Source organism: Stegostoma tigrinum, chromosome 25 (genome assembly GCF_030684315.1).
Source record: "Stegostoma tigrinum isolate sSteTig4 chromosome 25, sSteTig4.hap1, whole genome shotgun sequence".
Classification (NCBI taxonomy): domain Eukaryota; kingdom Metazoa; phylum Chordata; class Chondrichthyes; order Orectolobiformes; family Stegostomatidae; genus Stegostoma; species Stegostoma tigrinum.
The window spans coordinates 19,586,848-19,611,247 of NC_081378.1; the positions used below are offsets into that span (position 1 = coordinate 19,586,848).

Below are 24,400 nucleotides of genomic sequence, written 5' to 3' on the forward strand. Positions count from 1 at the left end.
TCCTTACAACGATGAAGACACTGCAGAGAAATAGAAAAAGACCAATGTGCTGAACTCTCAGCTGTTGTCAGCCACAACACAACATCAGGTAGAGATAGAACTCAGGCAAAGTTACAGGAAATTAAGTTGAAGGTGAAGGACCTGTCAGTTTGCACATTAAGTGAAATAAGGGGTCACAAACTGAAGATGCCTGAGCATTTAAAGGGACAGAATGTGGGGAGGAGCTTTTAGTGGTTCAATTGCAAATGAATAGCTTAGTGAAGCTATAGAATTTTCTATAGGCAGCCAGGTCACCACAATTCCTGAGAAGTCTCAGATTATGGCATTAGAAATAGCAACGTAATCAAACAGGAAGAAGATCTCAGAGCTTCCAACAGAGCCAAGCATCGACACTTCAGGCAAAGTGGGCAGAAACCAACTCTTACATGAACGATAGTACAACAAGTAAAAGGCATCAAGTCAAACTTGATACATTCTGAAAACAACTTCAAACCTTGGGAACAGCACACTGTAATGTAAAGTATGTGATTTATTAATATTGTAATAGAATTTATTTTGGAATTTGGATTTGAACTGGTGGCTTTTGGTCTATGCGTCTGAAGCTGTGTAATGATTAATTCCTAGGCATTTCTGTAGCCATAGTTGTTTCTTTTAAAAAAACAGTCTGAGTGAGAAGTTTCATGAAGGTTAATAAGAATAGCTTCACAATGACAGAGTTTTTGAGAGTGAACAGATTAAACTGTGTGCGTTGGGACTCTAGCTTCGAAGGTCAGAAAATGAAATTTTTCTTTTGGTTAGTGTAACTACTCAGACCTTGAAAGTCTTTTGGGTTTCTGTTTGAAATTTGCAAAAGTCTCAACTGAAACTGGATGCATAAAAGAAGGATGATAGTTTAGAATGTTGAAGAAATGAAGGGTCTAGGCCCGAAACGTCAGCTTTTGTGCTCCTGAGATGCTGCTGGGCCTGCTGTGTTCATCCAGCCTCACATTTTATTATCTTGGATTCTCCAGCATCTGCAGTTCCCATTATCACTGAAGAAATAGTTACCTTGGTTTTTGACCATTGTAAAGGAGGGAAGTTGGTATCAATGAGATTGTTATCTAGAATGTGTTTTGAAATTTTTAAAGTTGAATTATATGCACATATTCAGTTAATTCTATTTCATTGCCATTTCTTTTGCGTAATAAACTTCTAAATTATTATTAAAGTTAAATCTGCATCATTGTATTTTTGTGTTCAGGGAAAGAATTACTCATTAATGCAAAAAAAATTATCTGTCAAGTGAAATTTGAATTTGGAATATTTTCTCAGGGTAGCGGAGTCCAAAACCAAAGGGCATAGGTTTAAGGTGAGAGGGGAAAGATTTAAAAGGGACCTAAGGGGCAACTTGTTTTACGCAGAGAGTTGTGCGTGTATGGAATGAGCTTCCAGAAGAACTGTGGAGGCTGGTACAATTACAACATTTAAAAGGCATCTGGATTGGGTATCTGAATAGGAAGGGTTTAGAGGGTTATGCACCAAATGTTGACAAATGGGATTAGATTTATTTAGGATATCTGGTTGGCATGGATGAGTTTGACCAAAGGGTCTGTTTCCATGCTGCATAGCTCTATGACTCTAAGTAACAACATCAGCTGGGGTCTGGAGGCTTTTGTTGGGACTTGGATTCACTTGATTTTAGAGGGTGACTGTCAGTTCTTTTAAGGAACAAGTTTGAGATGATTCTGGACATAAGGCAGTTGTACCATATTGGAATTTATTGCACTGAATTTGGCATTGAGCATTGTTCAGAGTTTTCTGGAAGTGGAAGATTATAGGTGTGGATTATTTGAAATTTTTGACGAAAGCTGAACTGAGAGAGTTAGCTGATAAAATTAGAAATAAAATCTGGAGATTGTAGGTTATGATGCTTCAAGTGATTACCTAACATATAGAATTAGAAGAAAGTAACTTGAAATTGGGACTTGCAGCTGGAGTTAACGACAATACAGCTAAAATAAAAATACAAACAGAAGCTAATGGAAATTGAGAAAAAACTCAAACGTGGAAATTGTACAGGAAGAAAAACAGATGGGTGTAGCGTTAGAAAAAAAATTTTAAATGGGGACGGAATTAAAAGTTCTTAAACTGGAAAAAGATTGGGAAATGAGAAAACATGCTTTGAATGTGGATCATCTGGGAGTTCCTTTGCTTTCCTTTGAAATGTGGGCACTCCTAGTGAAACTGCAGGATTTAGACCTTTTTGAATGACTATATCAACATGAGCTGAAAGAACCACTTAAACTAATTGGGCAGAAATTTCTTAAGCAATGTTCAAACGTTAGTCTTCCAACCTGTGTTTTGAGTTTTGAAGCAACATTGACCAAAACATGTGAGTAGGCTAAAATACATTTGAAGACTGTTAATAAACAATGAAAACTTGAACAGATAAAAGCACCAAAGTTTGAAATATTATTATGGAAGTCAATGTGTTAACAAGGTTCCCCAGAGACAGGTAGCAAGTAAAAGCAAAATGCACTGAACCTCATTGATTGTAGGGTGCCGAAAACGGATGGGTCACAAAGATTCGGAACTATGTATTGTGAAGTCAACATGGTAACAAGTGCAAATTCATATCCTTTTCTATGATTAGAGGACTGCGTTGAATGAATTGGATACACAATTTGTCACAGAAATCAACTTGCTCAGAGGATATTGGCAAGTTCTGCTAATGGTTAGAGCCGAAGAAGTGTCAGCATTTGTGGCACTGAATGGACTTCATCAAGGCAAAGTCATATGGTTTAGAATGAAGAGTACATCAGCGCTGTTCCAATAATTCACCAATAAAATCACTGAAAGACTATGTAGCTGTTGTTTACATCACCGATTGGTTGTTTCTAACCAAACCTGGAGAGAATGTTTATGCTACTTGACTGAACTGTTGGATCAGCTGCAAAAATAGAATTTGGTTAAAAATCTGGCTAAGAATGAATTTGGCAAAGCGATGTTGACATGTTTGGCACCACACTATGGGGCAAAGCCATGTAGCACCTAGAGAAGTGAAAGTACTTTTGCATTCCCTGTGTCTAGAACAAAACATGAAATTTTACAGTTAGGTTGGTGTAAGTAGTCCTTTCACTAGTTTCTTCTGAACTCCAGCACAGCTGTTGCACCTTTAACAAGTTTGGTGGGGAAAAAAGCGAGAAGTTTGAACTGATGCAGAAGTGTCAAAGATTTCTTAAGAACTTGAAAGCTCTGCTAACAACTGCACAACCTTTAGCCATGCCCAATTACGAAAAAAAATTCTTATTGGCTGTTAATACCAGAGATATTGATTTTGGGACTGTTTTACTGCAAACTGACAAGGTGGGGTTTGAACAGCCTATCAGTTATTTTTCAAAGAAACTGAAAACACATCAGCAAAATAACAGCTACACAGTCTTTCAGTGACTTTATTGGTGAATTTTTGGAACAGTACTGATGTACTCTTCATTCTAAACCATATGACTTTGCCTTGATGAAGTCCATTCACTGTCACAAAAGCTGGTATTTCTTTGGCTCTAACCATTAACAGAACTTGCCAATATCCTCTGAGCCAGTTGATTTCTGTGGATACATTTAATTTTGCAATTGCTGTACATGACTTTGAGATTTACGTCACTATCCATGTGGACAAAATGGTTATTTACACAGTCCACAATCCGTTGATTGACTCAAAAAAAAGATTTGGACAGGAGTTTACAGTTGTCTAAGTGGAGTGTAATTCTACAATCATATAAATTGAAATTTGTTCATTGCCTGGATAATAAAATTTTATAGCAAACTCTTCTTTGAGAACACTTGTGAACAATTATGATTGATTGATTCATGGGCGATGTGGTTGCTGTGTAGCTCATTGTGAGTTTAATGCCAATATATTAATTTGACATAGTAATAGTGATCTCATAATATTTGATGAGTAATTGAAATGCACCTTATAGATACATCTTAATTTTTCTTTACAGAAGGTGTGATGTGAGGTGTATGATTTATTTATATTCTAATATAATTTGTTTTAGAGTTTGGATTTGAGCTAATGTCATGTGGATTTTAGTCTGTGTGTCTTTGGAGGGATTACTGATTAACTACAAGGATTTCAGTAGCCATGGTGATATATTATTTTTAAATGCAGTCTGAGAGAGAGTTCCTGGAGGAAAATGGGAACTTGACACTGGAGAGTTTTTTTTAATGAGCAAACAAAATGAACAGCTGTGCATTAGTCATTCAGTTTGGAGTGCCATAGATTGATTTTTTTTTCTCTCTCTATCTCTCTTTTGATTCAGGGAAACACCCATTGCTTGAAAAAGATTTTAGGTTTCAATTTGGGTTTCAATAGGAGTACTATTGAAATTAATGGGGTTGTAGTTGACTGTGCATTTATAAATATTTAAATTTGTATTGTTTGTAAAAGGTTTGGCTTATCCTATTTTGTCCTTTTTTTTCTTCTGTATAGTAGATTTCTGATTTATTGTTAAAATCAAGTGTGCAACATTTGTTGTGTTTAAGTAAAATAACATCTTCTTAGAGCCAAAAACAGGATGATTCTCAAGTTAGATTGGAGTCTGGGATCTGATTTGTCTATTAGTACATGAACTGGAATTATAACAATGCCATCAGGTAGCTCAATAACTGTATGCTGTGACAATCTATCCAGAGAAGAGGGGACACTTCTGTCTAAATTGCATTAAACCAATATTAAAAATGAAGGGTAATGAAAGGTGAGGCTGGATGAACACAGCAGGCCCAGCAGCATCTCAGGAGCACAAAAGCTGACGTTTTGGGCCTAGACCCTTCATCAGAGAACCTCCTGAGATGCTGCTGGGCCTGCTGTGTTCATCTAGATTCACATTTCATTATCTTGGATTCTCCAGCATCTGCAGTTCCCATTATCACTTAAAAATGAAGGGTCACTGGACCTGAAATGTTAACACAGTTGCTGCCAGGCCTGCTGAGCTTTTCCAGCAATCTCTGGTTTTGGTTCTGATTTACAGCATCCGTGGTTCTTTTGGTTTTTAAAATTTCAGGTATCTTTAATCTGTATAAGTAGCATCTGAAGACTGTAACTGAGTCTCCTTAACAAGCCAAGGAAGTTCTTAAGCTTTCTTTCAGTGAACAGCCTCAAATGCAAATGACAGAGCACCAAGGCCTGAGATGCAGTGCCCCTCTAAGCTGTGTGTATGCAGCCCACCCTCAGGGTTTGCCTTTGCTAATTGGCATTGGCATGCCAATCCCAGGATTGAAATCTAGTTCCAGAATTTGCTGCCACATGCAGACCTTGGAGGCCTGTTTGGGCAGAAAGAAAATTTGAGGGAACACTACTGAGGATAACTTTAGAAAAACTGAGAGCCAAGCACAAATCGAGTCAGGACCCGCTGGGGTATTGCACTGCAAATTGAGCCTCACTGTTTCTGGACTCACTACAAATATGAAAAGATTTAATCAGACTATTGAAAGTCTTAAATTCACTGACCTGAGGAAGGATCACCAGACCCGAAATGATTAACTCTAATTTTTTTTCTTCACAGATGCTTCTGCAGATGCTGAACTTTTCCAGCAACTTCTGTTTTTGTTCCTGATTTACAGCATCTGCAGTTCTTTCGTTTCTTTTCCCAAAATTTAGCTGACCAAACCAGATTAACAGAAAACAGACGATAACAAAGTGTGAAGCTGGATGAACACAGAAGGCCAAGCAGCATCTCAGGAGCACAAAAGTTGACGTTTCGGACCTGGACCCTTCATCAGAGAGGGGGATGGGATGAGGGCTCTTGAATAAATAGGGAGAGGGGGGAGGCGGACTGAAGATGGAGAGAAAAGAAGATAGGTGGAGAGGAGAGTATAGGTGGGGAGGGAGGGAGGGGATAGGTCAGTCCAGGGAAGACGGACAGGTCAAGGAGGCGGGATGAAGTAGTAAGTAGGAAATGGAGGTGCAGCTTGAGGTGGGAGGAAGGGATGGGTGAGAGGAAGGACAGGTTAGGCAGGCGGAGACAGACTGGGCTGGTTTTGGGATGCAGTGGCAGGAGGGGACGAGCTGGTCTGGTTTTGTGATGCAGTGGGGGGAGGGAAAAAACTGGGCTGGTTTTGGGATGCAGTAGGGGAAGGGGAGATTTTGAAGCTTTGAAGTCCACATTGATACCATTGGGCTGCAGGGTTCCCAAGCGGAATATGAGTTGCTGTCCCTGCACCCTTCGGGTGGCATCATCGTGCCCCTGCAGGAGGCCCATGATGGACATGTCGTCTGAGGAATGGGAAGGGGAGTTAAAATGGTTCGTGACTGGGAGGTGCAGTTGTTTATTGCGAACCGAGTGGAGGTGTTCGGCAAAGTGGTCCCCAAGTCTCTGCTTGGTTTCCCCAATGTAGAGGAAGCCACACCGGGTACAATGGATACAGTATACCACATTCCCTCTTCCGCACCTACTCAGGCCCCCAACCCCACCTCTTCCTCCGTTACACTTATGACTGTATTGGCACCGCCTCTTGCTCCCCAGAGGAGCTCGAACAGTTCATCCACTTCACCAACACCTTCCACCCCAACTTCAAGTTCACCTGGGCCATCTCCAACACATCCCTCACCTTCCTAGACCTCTCAGTCTCCATCTCAGGTAACCAGCTAGAAACTGATGTTCATTTCAAGCCCACTGACTCTCACAGCTACCTAGAATACACCTCCTCCCACCCACCCTCCTGCAAAAATTCCATCCCCAATTCCCAATTCCTCCACCTCCACCGCATCTGCTCCCAGGATTAGGCATTCCACTCCCGCACATCCCAGATGTCCACGTTCTTCAAGGACCGCAACTTTCCCCCCATAGTGGTGGAGAATGCCCTTGACCGCGTCTCCTGCATTTTCCGCAACACATCCCTCACACCCTGCCCCCGCCACAACCACCTCAAGAGGATCCCCCTCATTCTCACATACCACCCCACCAACCTCTGGATACAATGCATCATCCTCTGACACTTCCGCCATCTACAATCCGACTTCACCACCCAAGACATTTTTCCATCCCCACCCTTGTCTGCCTTCTGGAGAGACCACTCTCCCTGTGACTCCCTTGTCCGCTCCACACACCCCTCCAACCCCACCACACCCGGCACCTTCCCCTGCAACCGCAGGAAGTGCTACACTTGCCCCCACACCTCCTCCCTCACCCCCATCCCATGCCCCAAGATGACTTTCCATATTAAACAGATGTTCTTCTGCACATCTGCCAATGTGGTATACTGTATCTATTGTACCCGGTGTAGGTTCCTCTACATTGGGGAAACCAAGCAGAGGCTTGGGGACCGCTTTGCAGAACACCTCCGCTCAGTTCGCAATAAACAACTGCACCTCCCAGTCATGAACCATTTTAACTCCCCCTCCCATTCCTCAGACGACATGTCCATCATGGGCCTCCTGCAGTGCCACGATGATGCCAGCCGAAGGTTGCAGGAACAGCAACTCATATTCCGCTTGGGAACCCTGCAGCCCAATGATATCAATGTGGACTTCACAAGCTTCAAAATTTCCCCTTCCCCCATTGCATCCCAAAACCAGCCCAGCCTGTCTCCGCTTCCCTAACCTGTTCTTCCTCTCACCTATCCCTTCCTCCCACCTCAAGCTGCACCTCTATTTCCTACCTACTAACCTCATCCCGCCTCCTTGACCTGTCCGTCTTCCCTGGACTGACCTATCCCCTCCCTACCGCCCCACCTATACTCTCCTCTCCACCTATCTTCTTTTCTCTCCATCTTTGGTCCGCCTCCCCATCTCTCCCTATTTATTCCAGTTTCCTCTCCCCATCCCCCTCTCTGATGAAGGGTCTAGGCCCAAAACGTCAGCTTTTGTGCTCCTGAGATGCTGCTTGGCCTGCTGTGTTCATCCAGCTCCACATTTATTATCTTGGATTCTCCAGCATCTGCAGTTCCCATTATCACTAACAGAAAACACACAGCAGGTTTCTTTACTTAAGTAGAAAATAGCTGTTTATTGCAAACAGAATGATTTTGACCAATTGCAGAAAGAAGATTTGCATGAGTAACGTATAACTTGAACTCTGTGTCTTTGTAAATAAATTCCTATGCACATTCAAACAGACACGCAAAGTGACAGGTACAGAACTACATATTGTGGGTGGGAACAGGACTAGAAGAAAATCAGCTCAATTTTGATTCCAGTCTAGCTTACATGTCAATGAGAAGTTTTCCCTCAGTTCCTTCCTGATTCCCTTCACCCTTTCGAGGGCATATGGTTTAGGATCTGCCAATTCTTAATGTTTTCACTCACTGTTTGAGGCCTCACCCTTTCAATCTTTCTGAAGATGATTTTCCTTTCTTCCTTTCAAAGGAATGCTCAAAGAGAAAGAGTAGCTACTGACAGTCTGAATGTTTCTGCTGCATTGTCCAGATAGCTGTTACGACCTGCCCAGACAAAATAGTGTGACAATGTTAAGTACTCTTGACCACATGCAAATAGTGCTGGCTGGAAAACCAATCACAGACTAAACTGGCTCTGTGCACGGACCCACGAAACTGAGGAATCTAACAGCTACTCTAGGGCCACCTTGTGGAAGTAATACACAGTTTGTTCCAGAAATAGGAACATCATCTTCCACGTCCCATAGTTTGAAGCAGTACATTTTCCCCATTTTTACCTCAGTAGTCTTTACAATTGAGCAAGATTTTGGAGGTGTCTGATAAACTGAAAGAGACTGCAAAACTAAAAGCTAAAAACTGTTAGCAGTCACGCAGCAGCATCAAGCCTCACGGCCTGGAAGAAACAGTTTCTGCGAGAGATCAAATTCTGCAGTGGCATCTTGATAAAGTCGAGAATACAAGCAAAGACCTCAATGCCTCATCCTCCAAAGTGAGTCTGCTATTGGCAGAATTTCCACAATGCGAAAGGACACAGCTGCTTTGAGAACAGGAATTGTTATTCAGAGTCAAGATGTGAACTTGAGTTAGATTTGTTGTCACATGTACTTACATGAGTAAAGTTTACAAATCACCACTTACAGCACCTGCCTTAGGTACATATGTACATAGGTAGAGATTTGTAGGAAAATAAAAATTAGTAAAATAAAGTCCAAAATTACAGACCTTCAAAAGTAGAAAATCACAGCAATAAATTTGATAAATTATTAGATATATGAAAGTGATTTGAAAAAAGTCATCTCTAAAACTTAAAACTGAGAAAGGAAGAATTGCCAAAGATTTCTGAAAGTCCTGAACAGAGACAGCCAGTCTCCTTGAGAAGTTGTCAAAAAAAAAAGTTCTGTTGGAGGAAACGAATTCACTGTGAATTATTAGCAGCTAAAAACATTGCTGTAATAAGTGATAATTTTACATCGGAAGAAGAAACTCTTGAGAGGAGAGATCTTAGTGTAAGTTTTCCAGAAGATTATATTGTGGGTGTTCTCAAGGTTGATACAGGCCTTAGGGCCTACAGGGTTGCTACCAATCATTTTTGTTGATGTGAATCCTTAGGGTGTTCAACATTCATGCACGCTAAAATGTGCCTGCAGTATTAACTTTTAAGGTGTCACCTTACTTCTGTTATACCCGCTTTTTTAAAAATCGTATTTAATTCCCATTACATGTAATAAAACCTGTGAGTGTTCATTTTCCTGACGGTTGCTTCATATTATGACACTAACTGACAAGAGTTACTGTTTATTCACAGTAATGCAGGAATTCAGTCCCTCGAATCTGCTCACCATTTTAGATCATGGCTAAATGTCAGCCTCAATGACATTTTTCCATGCTATTCCTGTAGAATTTTGGGACGGCACAGTGGCCCAGTGGTTAGCACTGCAGCCTCACAGCGCCAGGGGCCCGGGTTCGATTCTAGACTCGGGTGACTGTGCGGAGTTTGCACGTTCTCCCCGTGTCTGCGTGGGTTTCCTCCGGGTGCTCCGGTTTCCTCCCACAGTCCAAAGATGTGCAGGCTAGGTGGATTGGCCATGCTAAATTGCCTGTAGTGTTCAGGGGTGTGTGGGTTATAGGGGGATGGGTGTGGACGTTTTGGGCCGAAGAGCCGGTTTCCACACTGTACTGAATCTAATTTAACAGGGCATTAACACTGTTGCTGCAAAACCAAAACAGCAGCAAATAATTTATCTCCTGACGGGACAGAGTATGCCCACTATCTACAAGACACCAGTCAGTAGTGTGATGTATACTTCCCTAGTTGCCTTGCTGAGTCCAGCTCCAACTAAAGGAGCTAAATATATCCAGGACAAATAATCCTGCTTAATTTGGTACCCCATCCACCATCTCATTAATTCACTCCCTCTACCATCTAGGCACTGCCATATCAATATGCACCAACTGTGTGGCACACTGCAGTAGCTCAGCATGGCTCCTTCGTCAGCACTCTCCAAACCCACACCCTCCACCAACTAGAAAGAAAGGACACCAGACATGTAATGCAAGGCGACTGCTATCCTGACTGGGAACTATATCGCTATTCCTTCACTGTAACGCAATCAAAATCCTGGACCTTGCTTTCTAACACCACTGTGCAAGCACCTAATCCAAACTCCCTTGATGGACAGCAGCAGTTCAAGAAGGAAGCTCATTTCCAGTTTCTCCAGGGTGACTGGGGATGAACAATAAATGCTGACCTAGACAGTGTCCTAGACCTAGACCATGAATATACACATTTTTTAAATGTTGAGGATGCAGTATGCTATTGTAGTCATGATTGCCTGACCCATGCTCACTGGAAACGCAGCCCTCTTGGACCATGGATATTTGACCCATTATGTCACTGTGACTTGTTAATTGTTCTGTAGTGACATGGACCTGGACTTTGGATATCTCAGTACAGTCCCAGTTTAATGAGATCCCTTTATTCTTCATATGAAATTTAAACAAAAAGTACTGGAAGCATTGAACATACCTAACAGTGACTGTGGAGAGAGAAAAACAAATCATGATTCAAGAAGAATGTGACTCCTTTTCAGAACTGAAAGTAGAAATGTATTGGTTGACATGCTATGGAATAACAAAAAGGAAGATCTGGCATAGGTTAGGGAGTAGGAGAGATTAAGTAATAAAGTTGTCAAAGCAAAGTTATGGAACAAATGGCAAAGTGAGTGATAAAGAAATAAACCATTGATCCAGAAAGTGTGTCAATGGCAGATTATGGCACCTCAGTCTGAAAGCAAAACCATGATTTAAAAAAAACTACAGATTAGCACTCAGCAAAAAACACCAAAATGAGAAGCAAAGTTCATGATCTGAAGTTATTAAATTTAATAATGTATTGCACCCAAAAAATTCATCATATTCCGAACTTACAAGGTACAGGTTTTGTCGGGATGTTAGTTAATGAGCCAGTCAATACTAATTATCCTTACCATTTAGAGCCATAGAGGTCTATAAAATGGAACCAGGCCTTTTTGGCCCAACTTATCCATGTTATCTACTTTATTGGTACCTTTTAATGGAAGCTGAATAGCTTTCCTGTGGTTTTGGTGTTGGGTTTGCAAACAGTCTACCGGGAGTATCCCTTGATATCAGACCCACTCAATCAGAAATATGGGAGGCTGCTAAAAGTCATACCCTAGCCCTGCCTATCATCCACCACATACATACACCCACACCCACCCTCTGCCAGAATCACCACCCTGTGACCTATGTCTGCAAACCCCTCCTCACTTACTCACCTGTGATCCTGGGTCCCATGATGTTCCTGGGCCTCCGCTGTATTCATTCTTACTAGCAGTCCCAGCCTTTCATTGGCTGACAGTTCTCAGCAGGCAGAACTAATGCTACCAGGGACCTGAATCACAGGTGTGGCCCAACAGTGGCCACTTAAGTACCTGAGTGGTGGTCGCTCTGATTTCCTTTCTAACTGTGCAGGCCTCTGAAGTCTGTGTGTGGCAGAGAGCTCCAAAACCAGAAGTTAATGCCAAAAGTGATGCGCCAGTGCCATTTGCAGATCTTTGGAGCAGCTACATTCATGTACATCCGTGGGGCTTCGAGGGAACCCAGTGCCTAAGGAGCATGGGATTCCTTTGAACTTCCCACAGGTACCTGATGGGAATTCTCCACTGATATTCTGGCAGAGTAGACCTCTTTCAGCTCCATAATATTGAGCGCACTGAGAGTTGGAGAGGAACAGCACACATACTTGCCATCAATAGAATCACCAAGAAATCCAAAAGCGAATTTCGAAGAAACTTCTTTTCCTGTAAAATTGATGGGAATTTGGAATCTGGTATCATGGGAAATGACACATATTATAGATGCATTGATGGGGAGATGAGACAAGCATATGACCAGGAATTGACTTGAAGGTTGTGAGATGAACAAAGATGGGAAAACACTCAGGTAAAACCTTAAAGTGGGCATGCTCTTGTCAACTCAAATGACCTGCTTCTGTGCTTCTCTGTGTTGCAGTGGTGTTGTCATTGGGCTGCTAAATCAAAGGGTTGCTATGATACTCTGGTGACACTCTCAAAGCAGCTGGTGGAATTTAATTTAAATTCCAAACCTGAAATTTAAACCTCGTCTCTGGAATAGTGACCATGATAACTATCGGTGATTGTTATAAAACCACATTTTGTTCACTGATAGGAAGGAAATTGGCTGTCAAAAGCTGGATAATCTATCCCGGGGCGGACAGCCTTTTGGCATGGGGCCTGGGGGGAGTCTCATTTCAATTTTCTTTTTGTCAGGAGAGCAAATTTCAGACGGATACATTCTACCACAGAAATAAGCATGAGCTTTATGAAAAAAAATTGAAAGCAATAATAATTTAAATGAATAATTAAAAGAAATGACCATTGAAAAGTGACAAGTAGCAAAACTTAATAACAAGGCCAATTTTAGCTGTTTTGGTTCAGGAGCAGAAGCGGAGAGAGAAAATGATTCAGCTCTAATTCACGACAATCATGGAATGGGGTGGTGACTAGGGCAAGCTGTGGACTTACATTTAACTAACACTGATCTTGGGCTGCCTCTGCTAGGGCACTCTCTGAGCTGCCTCCGCAGAATTCTCATCAAAGTGGGAGGAGGGAGTGGGTCCTGACCCAAAATGTCAACTTTCCTGCTCCTCTGATGCTGCCTGGCCTGCTGTGTTCCTCCAGCTCTACACTGTTATCTCCGACTCCAGCTTCAGCAGATCGTACTGCGTTTGAGTGGGGAGTGAGTTGTCTGTCAACCTGGGGTTTCCCTCCTCCATCGTCCCCTTTCTCTCTCCTTGTCTGTCTTTCTCTCTCTCCTACTCCACCCTCTCCCCTTTACCTGTCCCACACCGTTATCCCTTTGCCTCTTGCTCTCTCACCCCTTTGTCACCGCTTCCCCTTCTCTATACTCCTGGTCTCTCTCTAACTCCTCACTCTGCCTTCCTTTACCCCCTTTGCATTCAAGAAATTTTCATCGGCACTTTGAGCCCACCAGCAAACATCATGCATTGAAACAAAACTGGCCAAGGTTCCTTTTCTGGAGAGACTTAAATACAGTTTGGTAAAAGGCAATTTAATTTTTTAAAAAATGAAATGAAAGAAAAGTTAGCAGGAACAACCCAGCAGCCTGACTATCATTCCCCCCTCAGTGTTGTTGTTCTCCTTTGCAACCTGCCTCACATTGTCTTCTCCTTCTGATGTGACTCTCATCTCCTTTCCATCCTCCTCAAGCCAAAGTCTCCCTGAAAGCCTCCTGTTCCCAGTCCCTTCCACAGACTCAACTCCGCGGCACCAAGCCTGACGCTACTCACTGCTCCTCCAACCACAGACTAGAACGTTTCTGAAGAAATGTCTAGACCTGAAACACCAGCTTTCCTGCTCCTCTGATGCTGCTTGGCTTGCTGTGCTCATCCAGCTCTACACCTTGATACATTAGACTAGAAAATCCCATCTCCTGCATCTGGTGCTGATAGGCTCAACACTAAACTTGGAGCTGCAGACATGGCAAAGAAACTGTTGATTGTAGGAGCAGCCCCTTGCAGAACCCTCCTCTTATACTGACTGTACTTGAAATTCTAGCTTAAAATAAAACAAAAAAGGTCAAAAAAATCACTCCTTTTTCTGTGATCTTTCTCATGTAAGGTTCTTTAGTTATTAGTTATTGGATCCCTATGGATGAGCTGTAAATTTGTCTGCCAGTAAAGCAGGTGTAGAATCATGGAATCCCTGTAGTGCAGAACGATGCCACTCAGCCCATCAAGATTGCACTGACTCTCTGAAGAGCATCACACCCAAAACCTGGCCCGCATCCTATTCTCATAACCCACATTTCCAATGGTTAATCCACCTAATCTGCCCAGCTTTGGACTGAAACCCAGCAGAAACCCACACAGACACGGGGAGAATATGCAAACTCCACACAGAAGGTCACCTGTGGCTGAAATTGAACATGGGTCCTTGTGAGGCAGCAGTGCTAACCACTGATCCATCGTGTTGGCACATATTGGGTACTATGAGATGCTCTTGTAGACTGTATGTGGCCTGGAAGCCATTGCTGGGCAATTTGACACTAGTCCGCACGTACCTTCAGACCAACATAATGTGATTGATGCTGTACTGCCCTCTGAGTGGCTGAGCAAACCACACTTTTAGGGCAATTAGGCATGGACAATAAATGCTAGCCTTGATAGTGACACTCACATCTCATGAAAAACTTAAAATAAATCCCATGTAATTTGTTCTGACCGCAAGACTAAAACCACCTTGAAGTTTCAGGATGAAAGGTGATGGATTGCTAACTTGGAGAAGTAAATTGGTTCTGAGTGTACAAGAAACAAGAATTGTTATTGTCAAATGGAATGAGGGGGTCATTGAATAACAACTGCAGTGTCCTCTCTTTGCTCTTCAGGTTGCCATTATAGCTGGGAACTTCGAATTGGCCGAAATCATCAAGAATCACAAGGAAGCCGATGTTGGTGAGTTTGAATCTTAATTCTGTGTACAGGGGGTGGAGTCTCACCTTGGAGTCCATTTTAGAGAGACATGAGAGAGCCATCTACATCATTCAGAAGGAAGAGCCAGTCAGTCAGTGATAATGCAGATCCTGGAGAATCCAAGATAATAAAGTGTGAAGCTGGATGAACACAGCAGGCCAAGCAGCATCTCAGGAGCACAAAAGCTGACGTTTCGGGCCTAGACCCTTCATCAGAGAGGGGGATGGGGTGAGGGTTCTGGAATAAATAGGGAGAGAGGGGGAGGTGGACCGAAGATGGAGAGAAAAGAAGATAGGTGGAGAGGAGAGTATAGGTGGGGAGGTAGGGAGGGGATAGGTCAGCCCAGGGAAGACGGACAGGTCAAGGAGGTGGGATGAGGTTAGTAGGTAGGAGATGGAGGTGCGGCTTGGGGTGGGAGGAAGGGAAGGGTGAGAGGAAGAACAGGTTAGGGAGGCAGAGACAGGCTGGGATGGTTTTGGAGGCAGTCATTCAGGTGCATAGTAACAAGACCTTATTTGTGAGAGAGCAGTCAGCCACCAACTGACAGAGACGCACAATAAGAGTAAGAGGGCTGCATGGTCAAAGGAGTAGCCACATACTGATGGTGCTCAACTATTGAGAGATCAGTCACATAGTGATTGGGCCAGGCTGCTGATGGGTCAGTCAGCCAGACAGTGGCAGTGTTGTGTCGAGGGGTCAGTTACGTAGTGATGAGGCTGCACCTGTTGAGGGATCATTTATAACTGGGAGGTCAGGGTCATTACTACGGACAGAGATATTCTGCAAACTATTCACCTATTGTCATGTAAACGAACCCTCACTGTGTGCAGCAATTATATTAGTCCAGATTGAAAGAAGTACAAGTTAAATACTGCTTCGTCTGGACTGTGTTGGGTCCTTGGACAGCAAAAAGGGAGGAGTTGAATGGGCGATGTTACACCTGTGATTGCTGAGGAAGGTGACAAGGGAGGTGGGCTGAGGAACTTTTAGGAATGATGGAGGAATAGACCAGAGTGCAATGGAGTCCCTGAGGAATGCTGACCAGTGGTGGGGAGGGGAAGATGTGTTTGGTGATGGTATCCTGCTGAAGCTGGCAGAAATGACAGAGATTGGTTCTTTGAAAGTAGAGGCTGAAGAGGTGGAAAGTGAAGACAATGGGAACCCTATTGTTCGGAGAGGGAGAGGAAGGGATGATGGTAGAAATGCAGGCGATAGGTCAAACTTGGTTGAGGGTGCTGCCAACCATGTTGGAAGAGTCCTAAGTTGAGGGAAAAGCAGGACATGTCAGAGATATTGCAGTGGGAGGTGGTATCAATGAAGTAGTTGCAACAGAGATGGAGAAACTAGCAAAGTGGAATAAAATTTTTGAATTATATTTGTGGTAACTATGGGATTTGGTGCATTTGTAATGGAAGTTGTGGATAGCTGATGCCCAGAAGTAGAAATGATAAATTCAAGGAAGAGAAGGTGAGACAAAATGGAAATAAAATTGATGAACTTTTCCAATTTTGAATGTGATCAGGATGCAGCACCAATGACACCATCATTGTATTGGAGAAAAATTTGTGAGTAGGACAAGATGAAGGAATGTTTGACTTTTTCCACAAAGTGACTAACACAACTGTGAGTCAGATATGTACCCATCGCCACACAGGGACTGTTTAACATCTGGGAGTGTTGGTCCAGGATTCTCTAAAGGTTAACTTGTAGGTAGAGTCCGTAATTAAGAAAGCGAATGTAATGTTGTCGTTTATCTCAAGAGGGTTGAAACATAAAAGCAGTGATGTGCTTCTGAGGCTTTATGAGGCTCTAGTTAGGCCGCATTTAGAATACTGTGTCCAATTTTGGGCCCCAGGAAGGACATACTAGCCCTGGAGCGTGTCCAGCGGAGATTCACACGGATGATCCCTGGAATGGTAGGTTTAACGTATGATGAACAGCTAAGGATCATGGGATTGTACTCATGAGAGTTTAGAAGGTTGAGGGGAGATCTTATAGAAACTTACAAGATAATGTATGGTTTAGAAGGGGAGGACGCTAGAAAGTTGTTTCCATTAGGCGGGGAGACTAGGACCCGTGGGCACAGCCTTAAAATTAGAGGGGGGTAAATTTAAAACTGAAATGAGACGACATTCCTTCAGCCAGAGAGTGGTGGGCTTGTGGAATTCATTGCCGCAGAGTGCAGTGGAGGCTGGGACGTTGGATGCCTTCAAGGCAGAGATCGACAAATTCTTGATCTCAAAAGGAATCAAGGGCTACGGGGGGAGTGCAGGGAAGTGGTGTTGAAATGCCCATCAGCCATGATTTAAATGACGGAGTGGACTTGCTGGGCCGAATAGCCTTACTTCCACTCCTATGTCTGATGGTCTAACACAGATCTGTATAACCACCTTCCTGGATGTCACCTAACAGTGCATTCAAACACAGTACTGCCACCATGTTGATCATTTAACATTCTGCACTTCTATGTTTTATTTATTTGTGGGATGTGGGCATTGCTGGCCGAGCCAGTATTTTGTTGCCCCTAGTTGCCTCTGAGGAGTCAGTAGTGAGCTACTTTCTTGATTGCTGCAGTCCATGTGCTTTAAGCAGACCTACACTGCCGTTAAGAAGACATTTAAAGTATATTGGTCCAGCAACACTGAACGAACGGTGATGTATCTCTCTGTCTTGGTCATGAGGGCCTTAGCGGGGAACGTGCTGGTTATGTTGTTCTCCAGTATCTGCTGCCCTTGCCCTTCTTGGTGGCAGAGATCATGGGTTTGGAAGGTGCTGACTAAGGAGGCTTGGTGAATTTATGCAGTGCATCATGTTGATGGTACACATTGCTGCCACTGAGCATCAGTGGAGGAGGGAGTGACTGTCGATGTGATGCCAGTCAAGCAGGTAGCTGTGTCCTGGATGGTGTCAAAGCTTTGAGAATGCTGTTGGAGCTACTAACATCCAGCCACGTGAAAAGTATTCCATTGCACTCCTGACTTGCACTTTGTAGATGGTGGACAGGCTTTAGAGAGTAGGAGGTGAGTTATTCTCTGCAGGATTCTCAGTCCCTGTAGTACTTAAGTAGTTAGTCCAGTTTAGTTTCTAGTTAATGGTAATCCATGATGTTGATATTGAAGGATTCAGTGCTGCTAATGATACTGAGCATCATGGAGCAATGGATAGATTGTCTCTTGGGCTAACCACTGAGCCACCATGCTTCCCAATTATCTGGCATGGCTAATTGTTTTAATTTCCCGAATAATTTTGATTTTGTCCAGCAACAGTTTATTCCAGACAGAGTTTTTGTTGCTTCTTTCAATCTGAACAGTTACTAAAGTTCTAAAGTTTATAGTATCGTAGTATACTAAGCTTACCATCAAGATCGCTTATTGCTTTAAGTAGCACTATATGTGGTACCTTATTGAATGTCTTTTGAAAATCCAAAAATACTACATGCATTGGTTCTTCTTTATCTACCCTGCTTCTTCCCTCCTGAAGGAAATGTAACAAATTTCTCAGGCATGACTTCTCCTTCATGTTGACTGTTTAATTATTTCAATATATTTCTAAATCCTCCCCTATTGCACCCTTTATAATGAACTCTAATATTTCCCCAATGAGAGATATGAAGCTAACTGGTATGTAGTTATCTTGTCTCCCTCTCTTTTTGGCAATTTTCCAATCCTTTGGAATTTTTCCAGAATCTAAGGATTCTACCAAGTTTACTGCCAGTGCATCCAATGTCTCTGAAGCTACTTTCTTTGCAATCCTAAGATGTGATATATCAGGCACAAGGGACTTATTGGCTGCTTTGGGTTGCCTTGTGCTTTTTCTCTATCAATCATTGTATTTATCTGACCCACACATCCCAGTGCCCCACCCTTTGGCCCCTTAATGATTTAGAATTTTGAAATGCTATTAGTGCACTCTGCCATGAAGTCTGATGCAAAGTAATTATTCAACTCTTCTGCCATTTCCTGACTCCCTATTGTTATGTCCTCAATTTTGTTCCCTAAGTAACTAGATCCTCTTTCTTTCTTTTTATATACTTAAAGAATCTCTTACTGTCTGCTTTAATGTTACTTGCTAGTTTTTGCTCACAGTTTATTTTCTTCATAGTTATTAATTTTTGGTCATATGTTATTGGCTTTTAAAAGTTTTCCAATCCTCTGATTGCCACTAACCTTTGCCACATTGTATATTTTATGTTTAAACTTGATACTCTCTCTCTAACGTCCCTGATTATTCATGATCAGTTTAGTCCCTCCTTTATCATTCTTCCTCACTGAGATATATTTTAGCTGTGAGTCACAACTTTCATTTCTATGTCTGCCATTGGCTATCAATTGTCATCTTGTATCCTCCTTTCCAAGTCCAAACCAGCCAAGCCTGCTCTCACTCCCATGTAATTGATGCTTTGTCCATGATTTACATTTCAAATGGTTGTTTATGACCCAAGTTGCTCTCTGTCAAACTGAATGGCATATTTTACTATTTTGAGTCACTGTTTCCTCAGTGATCTTTTATTCTGAGATATTTAACATTGTTGCCAGAGACTATCCTCAATATCCTCTTTGGAATCCTCCTCCTGGTTTCCTCTGTTAATTTGAGTTTCCCAAGCTACAAGAAGATTAAAGCCATTCATCATTAATGTACTGCCTTTTTTCCAAGCCTTTATTATCTCCTGATTATTCCCTGTCCCACAGAATAACTACTGATAATGGCCCTTTTAACAAATTCCAGTGTCATCCTCTGATTGGACATAAGAATTAACATTGATATAAATTCTTCATCATCCAAACTAACATCAGTCTTGTTATCAAACTAATTCCATCTTGTATGAACAAAGCTACCCTGTGACCCTCTCCTCCTTGGCTGCCCTTTCAAAAAAAATCATGTACCCATGAATATTTAGTTCCCATTTTCAATCTCCATTTATCCGTGTCTCTGTAATGGCAATAGTTAATCTTTATTTGTACCATTAATTCATTTATTTTGTTCCAAATACGGCATGCTTTCAAACAATGAGCTATTATTGTTGCCTGTTTCTCCTTTGTTCTCCCTTTATTTGGGGATTGCTACTTCTTATCCTTGTATGTGCCTTTCCTGTCCTATTCTTAATATCATTTCAAAATAGTTGCCCCGCAGTATCACCACATCTTTTTGCTTTGCAGGCCTATGTTTCCTCCCTCCTGGACCATCACCACCTCAAACTGGTTTAAAGCACTGTTTACATGCTTTGTTATTTGATTCGCCAGGACGCTGACCCCAACATGGTCCAAGTGAAGCCTGTCTGGACAGAACAACTCTCTTCTACCCTAGTACTGGTGCTAGACCCTAAGAAGTGAGAGACACTCCTCCTGGTATAATCTATAAGCCACAGATTTAACTCATTTAGTTTATGTCCTCAATTCCAGTTTGCTTGATGCTCAGGTAATAAGCTTGAAACTATCACCTTGCCAGTTCTGCACTTTAGTTTAGCTCCTTACTGTTCAAAATCTTTTAGTAGAACCTCCTTTCTAGTTCTATCACTGTCATTAGTACTAGCATCCCTTCCTGGATTCCTCCCTTCCCACTCTAGGTTCATCTTTAACTCCATGGAGATGTCCTTAACTATAGCACCAGGCAACCCAGCCTTTGGGACTCATGCTTGTGACCGCAGAGAACAGTCCGTATCTCCCACTACTATGATGTTCCTACCTTTTTGCCTAGGCCAATGACTCAGACATCATTACCTCAATTCAGATCCAAATTTGCTTGAGCTGCAAATATGTGCTCCAAATGTGTTTACTGAGAGTTAACTTGATGTCCAACATTTCCCACACACTGCAGGTGCAACACATCAGCTGACCTGCCATCTCTATGATATTTAATAAAGTCATTAATGAAAATCACTCTAATATCCCTGTGCTTTATACTTATTCTGTGTTTTCTCTTTTTTGACACACAAGATTAATCTTGTACATAAGCTATTCTTCAAAATAGAATAAAAAAGGACTGGAGACCAGAACACAACCTGAAGACTATGTTTTCACTTTGAAGACTAATTACTTTGTTGAGACAAAAATCAACCAAATTTCTCTCCTTCACTCACTGAATTGCTTGAGAAGCTTAATTCCTACACCCTATTATAAGTCATGCTCACCTGCTCAATCACACTGGCTTGGCTATTTATGTATGCTTCCAACACAAAAGGCCTTGCTTGTCAGTAAATGTCAGTCATGTTTTAGCCAGTCCTTAATTAGGTTTCTCTTTCAATGCTCCCCTTGAAAATAAGCCTGCTGTAAGCTTCCAACCACAAAATTTAAAACTGCCATTCTTGCTATAAACAGGCTACAAATTGCAATTAAATTAGGTTTGTACAAACTGAAGGTTTAGACACTGCACACAGAGATCACTTAGAACCTGGAAAGCACTGCCTGAGTGAGTGTTGGTGGCAGATTCAATCAGGGCTTTTGTAAGGGAATTGGGTAATAACCTGACAAGAAAAAGAAAATTGCAAGGCTATTGAGAACCTGGGACCAGCTGACTTGTTCTCACAGTGTGCCAGCCAGGATACCTCGGGCTGAATGCTGTAACTATTATGTGATTCTGTTCCGTGATTCCAATTGCTAGCTGGACCTGCGTGATTATTTCCAGTGACACCTGTACGAGGACACTTGGGTTCTTCTGAAAGCAATAATGTTCCCTCTTCTCATCAATCAAAAAAAAGTGTTTTGATTTTCTGTTTCTCCTTGCCTCAATGTGTTCCTTTTGCCATGTTCTTGCCTGTTACCTAACCTATGTTCGTCCCTAGTAGTTTTGTGCCTTCCTCACCATTTACTTTCCCAGCTGGGTTTTTTATTGTCAGCAGAGATACAGTACACTATATCTCTTTATCTGAGTCATTGTTCTAGACTGTAAATAGCTGATGCCAAGCAGCAGCCTTGCATTACCCTGCTGATTACTTCCCGACAAGTCAAAAGTATCTTGTGGATTCCTGTTCTGTTTTCTGTCCGTTAGCCAATCTTCATTCCACGTTAATATGTTATTCCTGATCTCATGATTCCAAATGTTATGTGAGCACCTTTAGAGTGACATCTTAGCAGATGAATTTTGAAAATCCAAATATGCCTCATCCACTAGTTCGCATGGAAATAAAACTTTTGGTCCAACTCATCCATGCTTCCCAGCATTCCAAGTGATCTAACCTTTCTAATCAGTCTACTAAGAGAAATCTTGTTGAATGCCTTACTGAAGTCCATGTAGATCACGTCCATTGCTCTGCCTTCCTCAATCCTCTTCATTACTACTTCAAAAAATTCAATCAAGTTACGGAGACAGAATTTCCCACGCACAAAGCCATGTTGACTGTCCCTAATCAGCCCTTGTCTTTCCAAAAATCCTGCCACTCAAGATTCCCCCAACGGTTTACCCAGCACTGATGTCAGGGTCTCTGGTCTGTAGTCCCCTGGTTTTTCCTTACCACCTTTCTTAAATAGTGGCACCACATTAGCCAACCTCTAGTCTTCTGGCACCTTACCTGTGGCAATCGATGATACAAATGTCTCAGCAAGGGACCCAGCAACCACTCCCCTTAACAATAACTTCCCAGAGAGTTCTAGGGTACACCTGATCAGGTCCTGGGAGTTCATCCACTTTTCTGCACTTTAAGATGCCTAGCATCTCTTCCTCTCTAATATGGACATTTTTCAAGATGTTGCTATTTTTACCCCCACAGTCTGTATCTTCCATATCCTTCTCCTCAATAAGCACTGATGCAAAATAGTCATTTAGTATCTCCCCCATCTCCTGTTGTTCCACACATTGATGGCCTTGCTGATCTTTACAGAGTCTTATTCTGTCACTAGTTACCCTTTGGTCCTTAATGTATTTTTAAAATCCCTTTGGATTCTCCATAAGCCTATTTGCCACAGCTGTATCATGTCCCGTTTTTGCCCTTCTGATTTCCCTCTGCCTTTATGCTCTTGTAGGGATTCACTCGATCTCAGTTGGCTGTACCTGAATATGCTTCCTTCTCGTTCTTAACAAAGTCATCCAGCATTGCCAGCACCTACCAGACTTACCCTTCACCCAAGCAGGAACACACTGTTTCTGGACTCGCGTTATTCTCATTTTTGAAGGCTTCCCACTTCCTAGCCGTCCCTCTACCTAAAAACATCCACCCTCAATCAACTTTTGAAAGTTCTTGCCTAATACCATCCAAATCGGCCTTCCTTCAATTTAGAACTTTAACTTTTAGATCCAGTCTATCCTTTTCTATCGTTGTTTTAAAGCTAATAGAATTATGATCACTGGCCCCAAAGTGCTCCCCCACTGACACCTCTGTGACCTGCCATGCTTTATTTGACAAGAGAAGGTTAGGTTTTGCTCCTTCTGTTGTAGGTACATCCACAAAGTGAATCAGAAAATTTTCTTGTAGACACTTAACAGACTCCTCTCCATCCAAGCCCTTAACACTATGGCAGTCTCATTGTATGTTTGGAAAGTTAAAATCCCTTACCATTACCACCTTATTTTTCTTATAGATAACTGAGATCTCCTTACAAATTTGTTTCTCAATTTCCCACTGACTATTGGAGGGGCCTGTACTACAATCCTAATAAGGTGATCGTTCTTTTCTTATTTCTCAGTTTCACCCAAATAACTTCCCTGGACATACTCCCAAAAATTTCCCCTCAAGTACAGCCACAATGTTACCCCTAATCAAAAACACCACTCCCCCTCCTCCCTTGCCCACTCTTTCTATCCTTCCTATAGCATCTATACCCTGGAACATTAAGCTGCCAGTCCTGTCCATCCTGAGCCACATCTCTGTCATTGCTTTTACAAAAACCTGAGTTAGATTTCTCAAAATCTCCCTGACATAAAATTATGTTAATTTTGCTTGACCATATTATGATTTAATGCTGAGTTGTACAGATTTCATTGAGTTTCTCACTCTCAATGGATTCTTCGTTAATTATGGAGTTTTTTTTAAGTTTTCTACAATGTAGACATATAGAACATATTTGTTTATTATCTCAACCATTTCCTATTTTTCTGTTACAATTCCACCTGTGTTTATCTCTAATGGATCCACATTAACTTCAGTTAATCTCTTCCTTCTTATAATAACTTGCTTTTTACGTACCTTTAGAAAAATTTACAGTCGAATTATTATGTCTCTTGCTGGCCTGTTGTCATGTTCTCTTCTTATCAATTTCTTGATTCTAATTCGCTGAATTCTGAAACCATTCCCAACCATCCTCAGATTTACAACTCCCTGGCAAAGTCATAGATACCTTCCTTTGATCCAAAATAGTCTTTAACTCCTCTTGTTAATCATAGTTGGACCATTTTTTCTGTGTTTATTGTGTCTTAAAGAAATGTATATTTGTTGTGTGTATTACTTCTTAACGCCGGCCATTTTGTGTCTACCCTCATATGTTTTAATGTTATCTTCCTGATCACCCACCATTGACTCACCTGTCAGTCCCTCCATCATACATTGTTTGCTTCTTATGGATTGAA

The 24,400-nt window shown here is 42.0% G+C and overlaps 1 protein-coding gene across 1 annotated transcript in view; it reads left to right on the top strand.

Annotated features, from left to right (window-relative positions):
- shank3a (SH3 and multiple ankyrin repeat domains 3a) overlaps positions 1–24,400 on the top strand; it is a 730,589-nt gene that overhangs the window by 235,930 nt on the left and 470,259 nt on the right. The window contains exon 10 of the mRNA XM_059654527.1: positions 14,821–14,887. Within this exon, the coding sequence (XP_059510510.1) occupies positions 14,821–14,887 (67 nt within the window). The remainder of the gene's footprint in view (positions 1–14,820; positions 14,888–24,400) is intronic.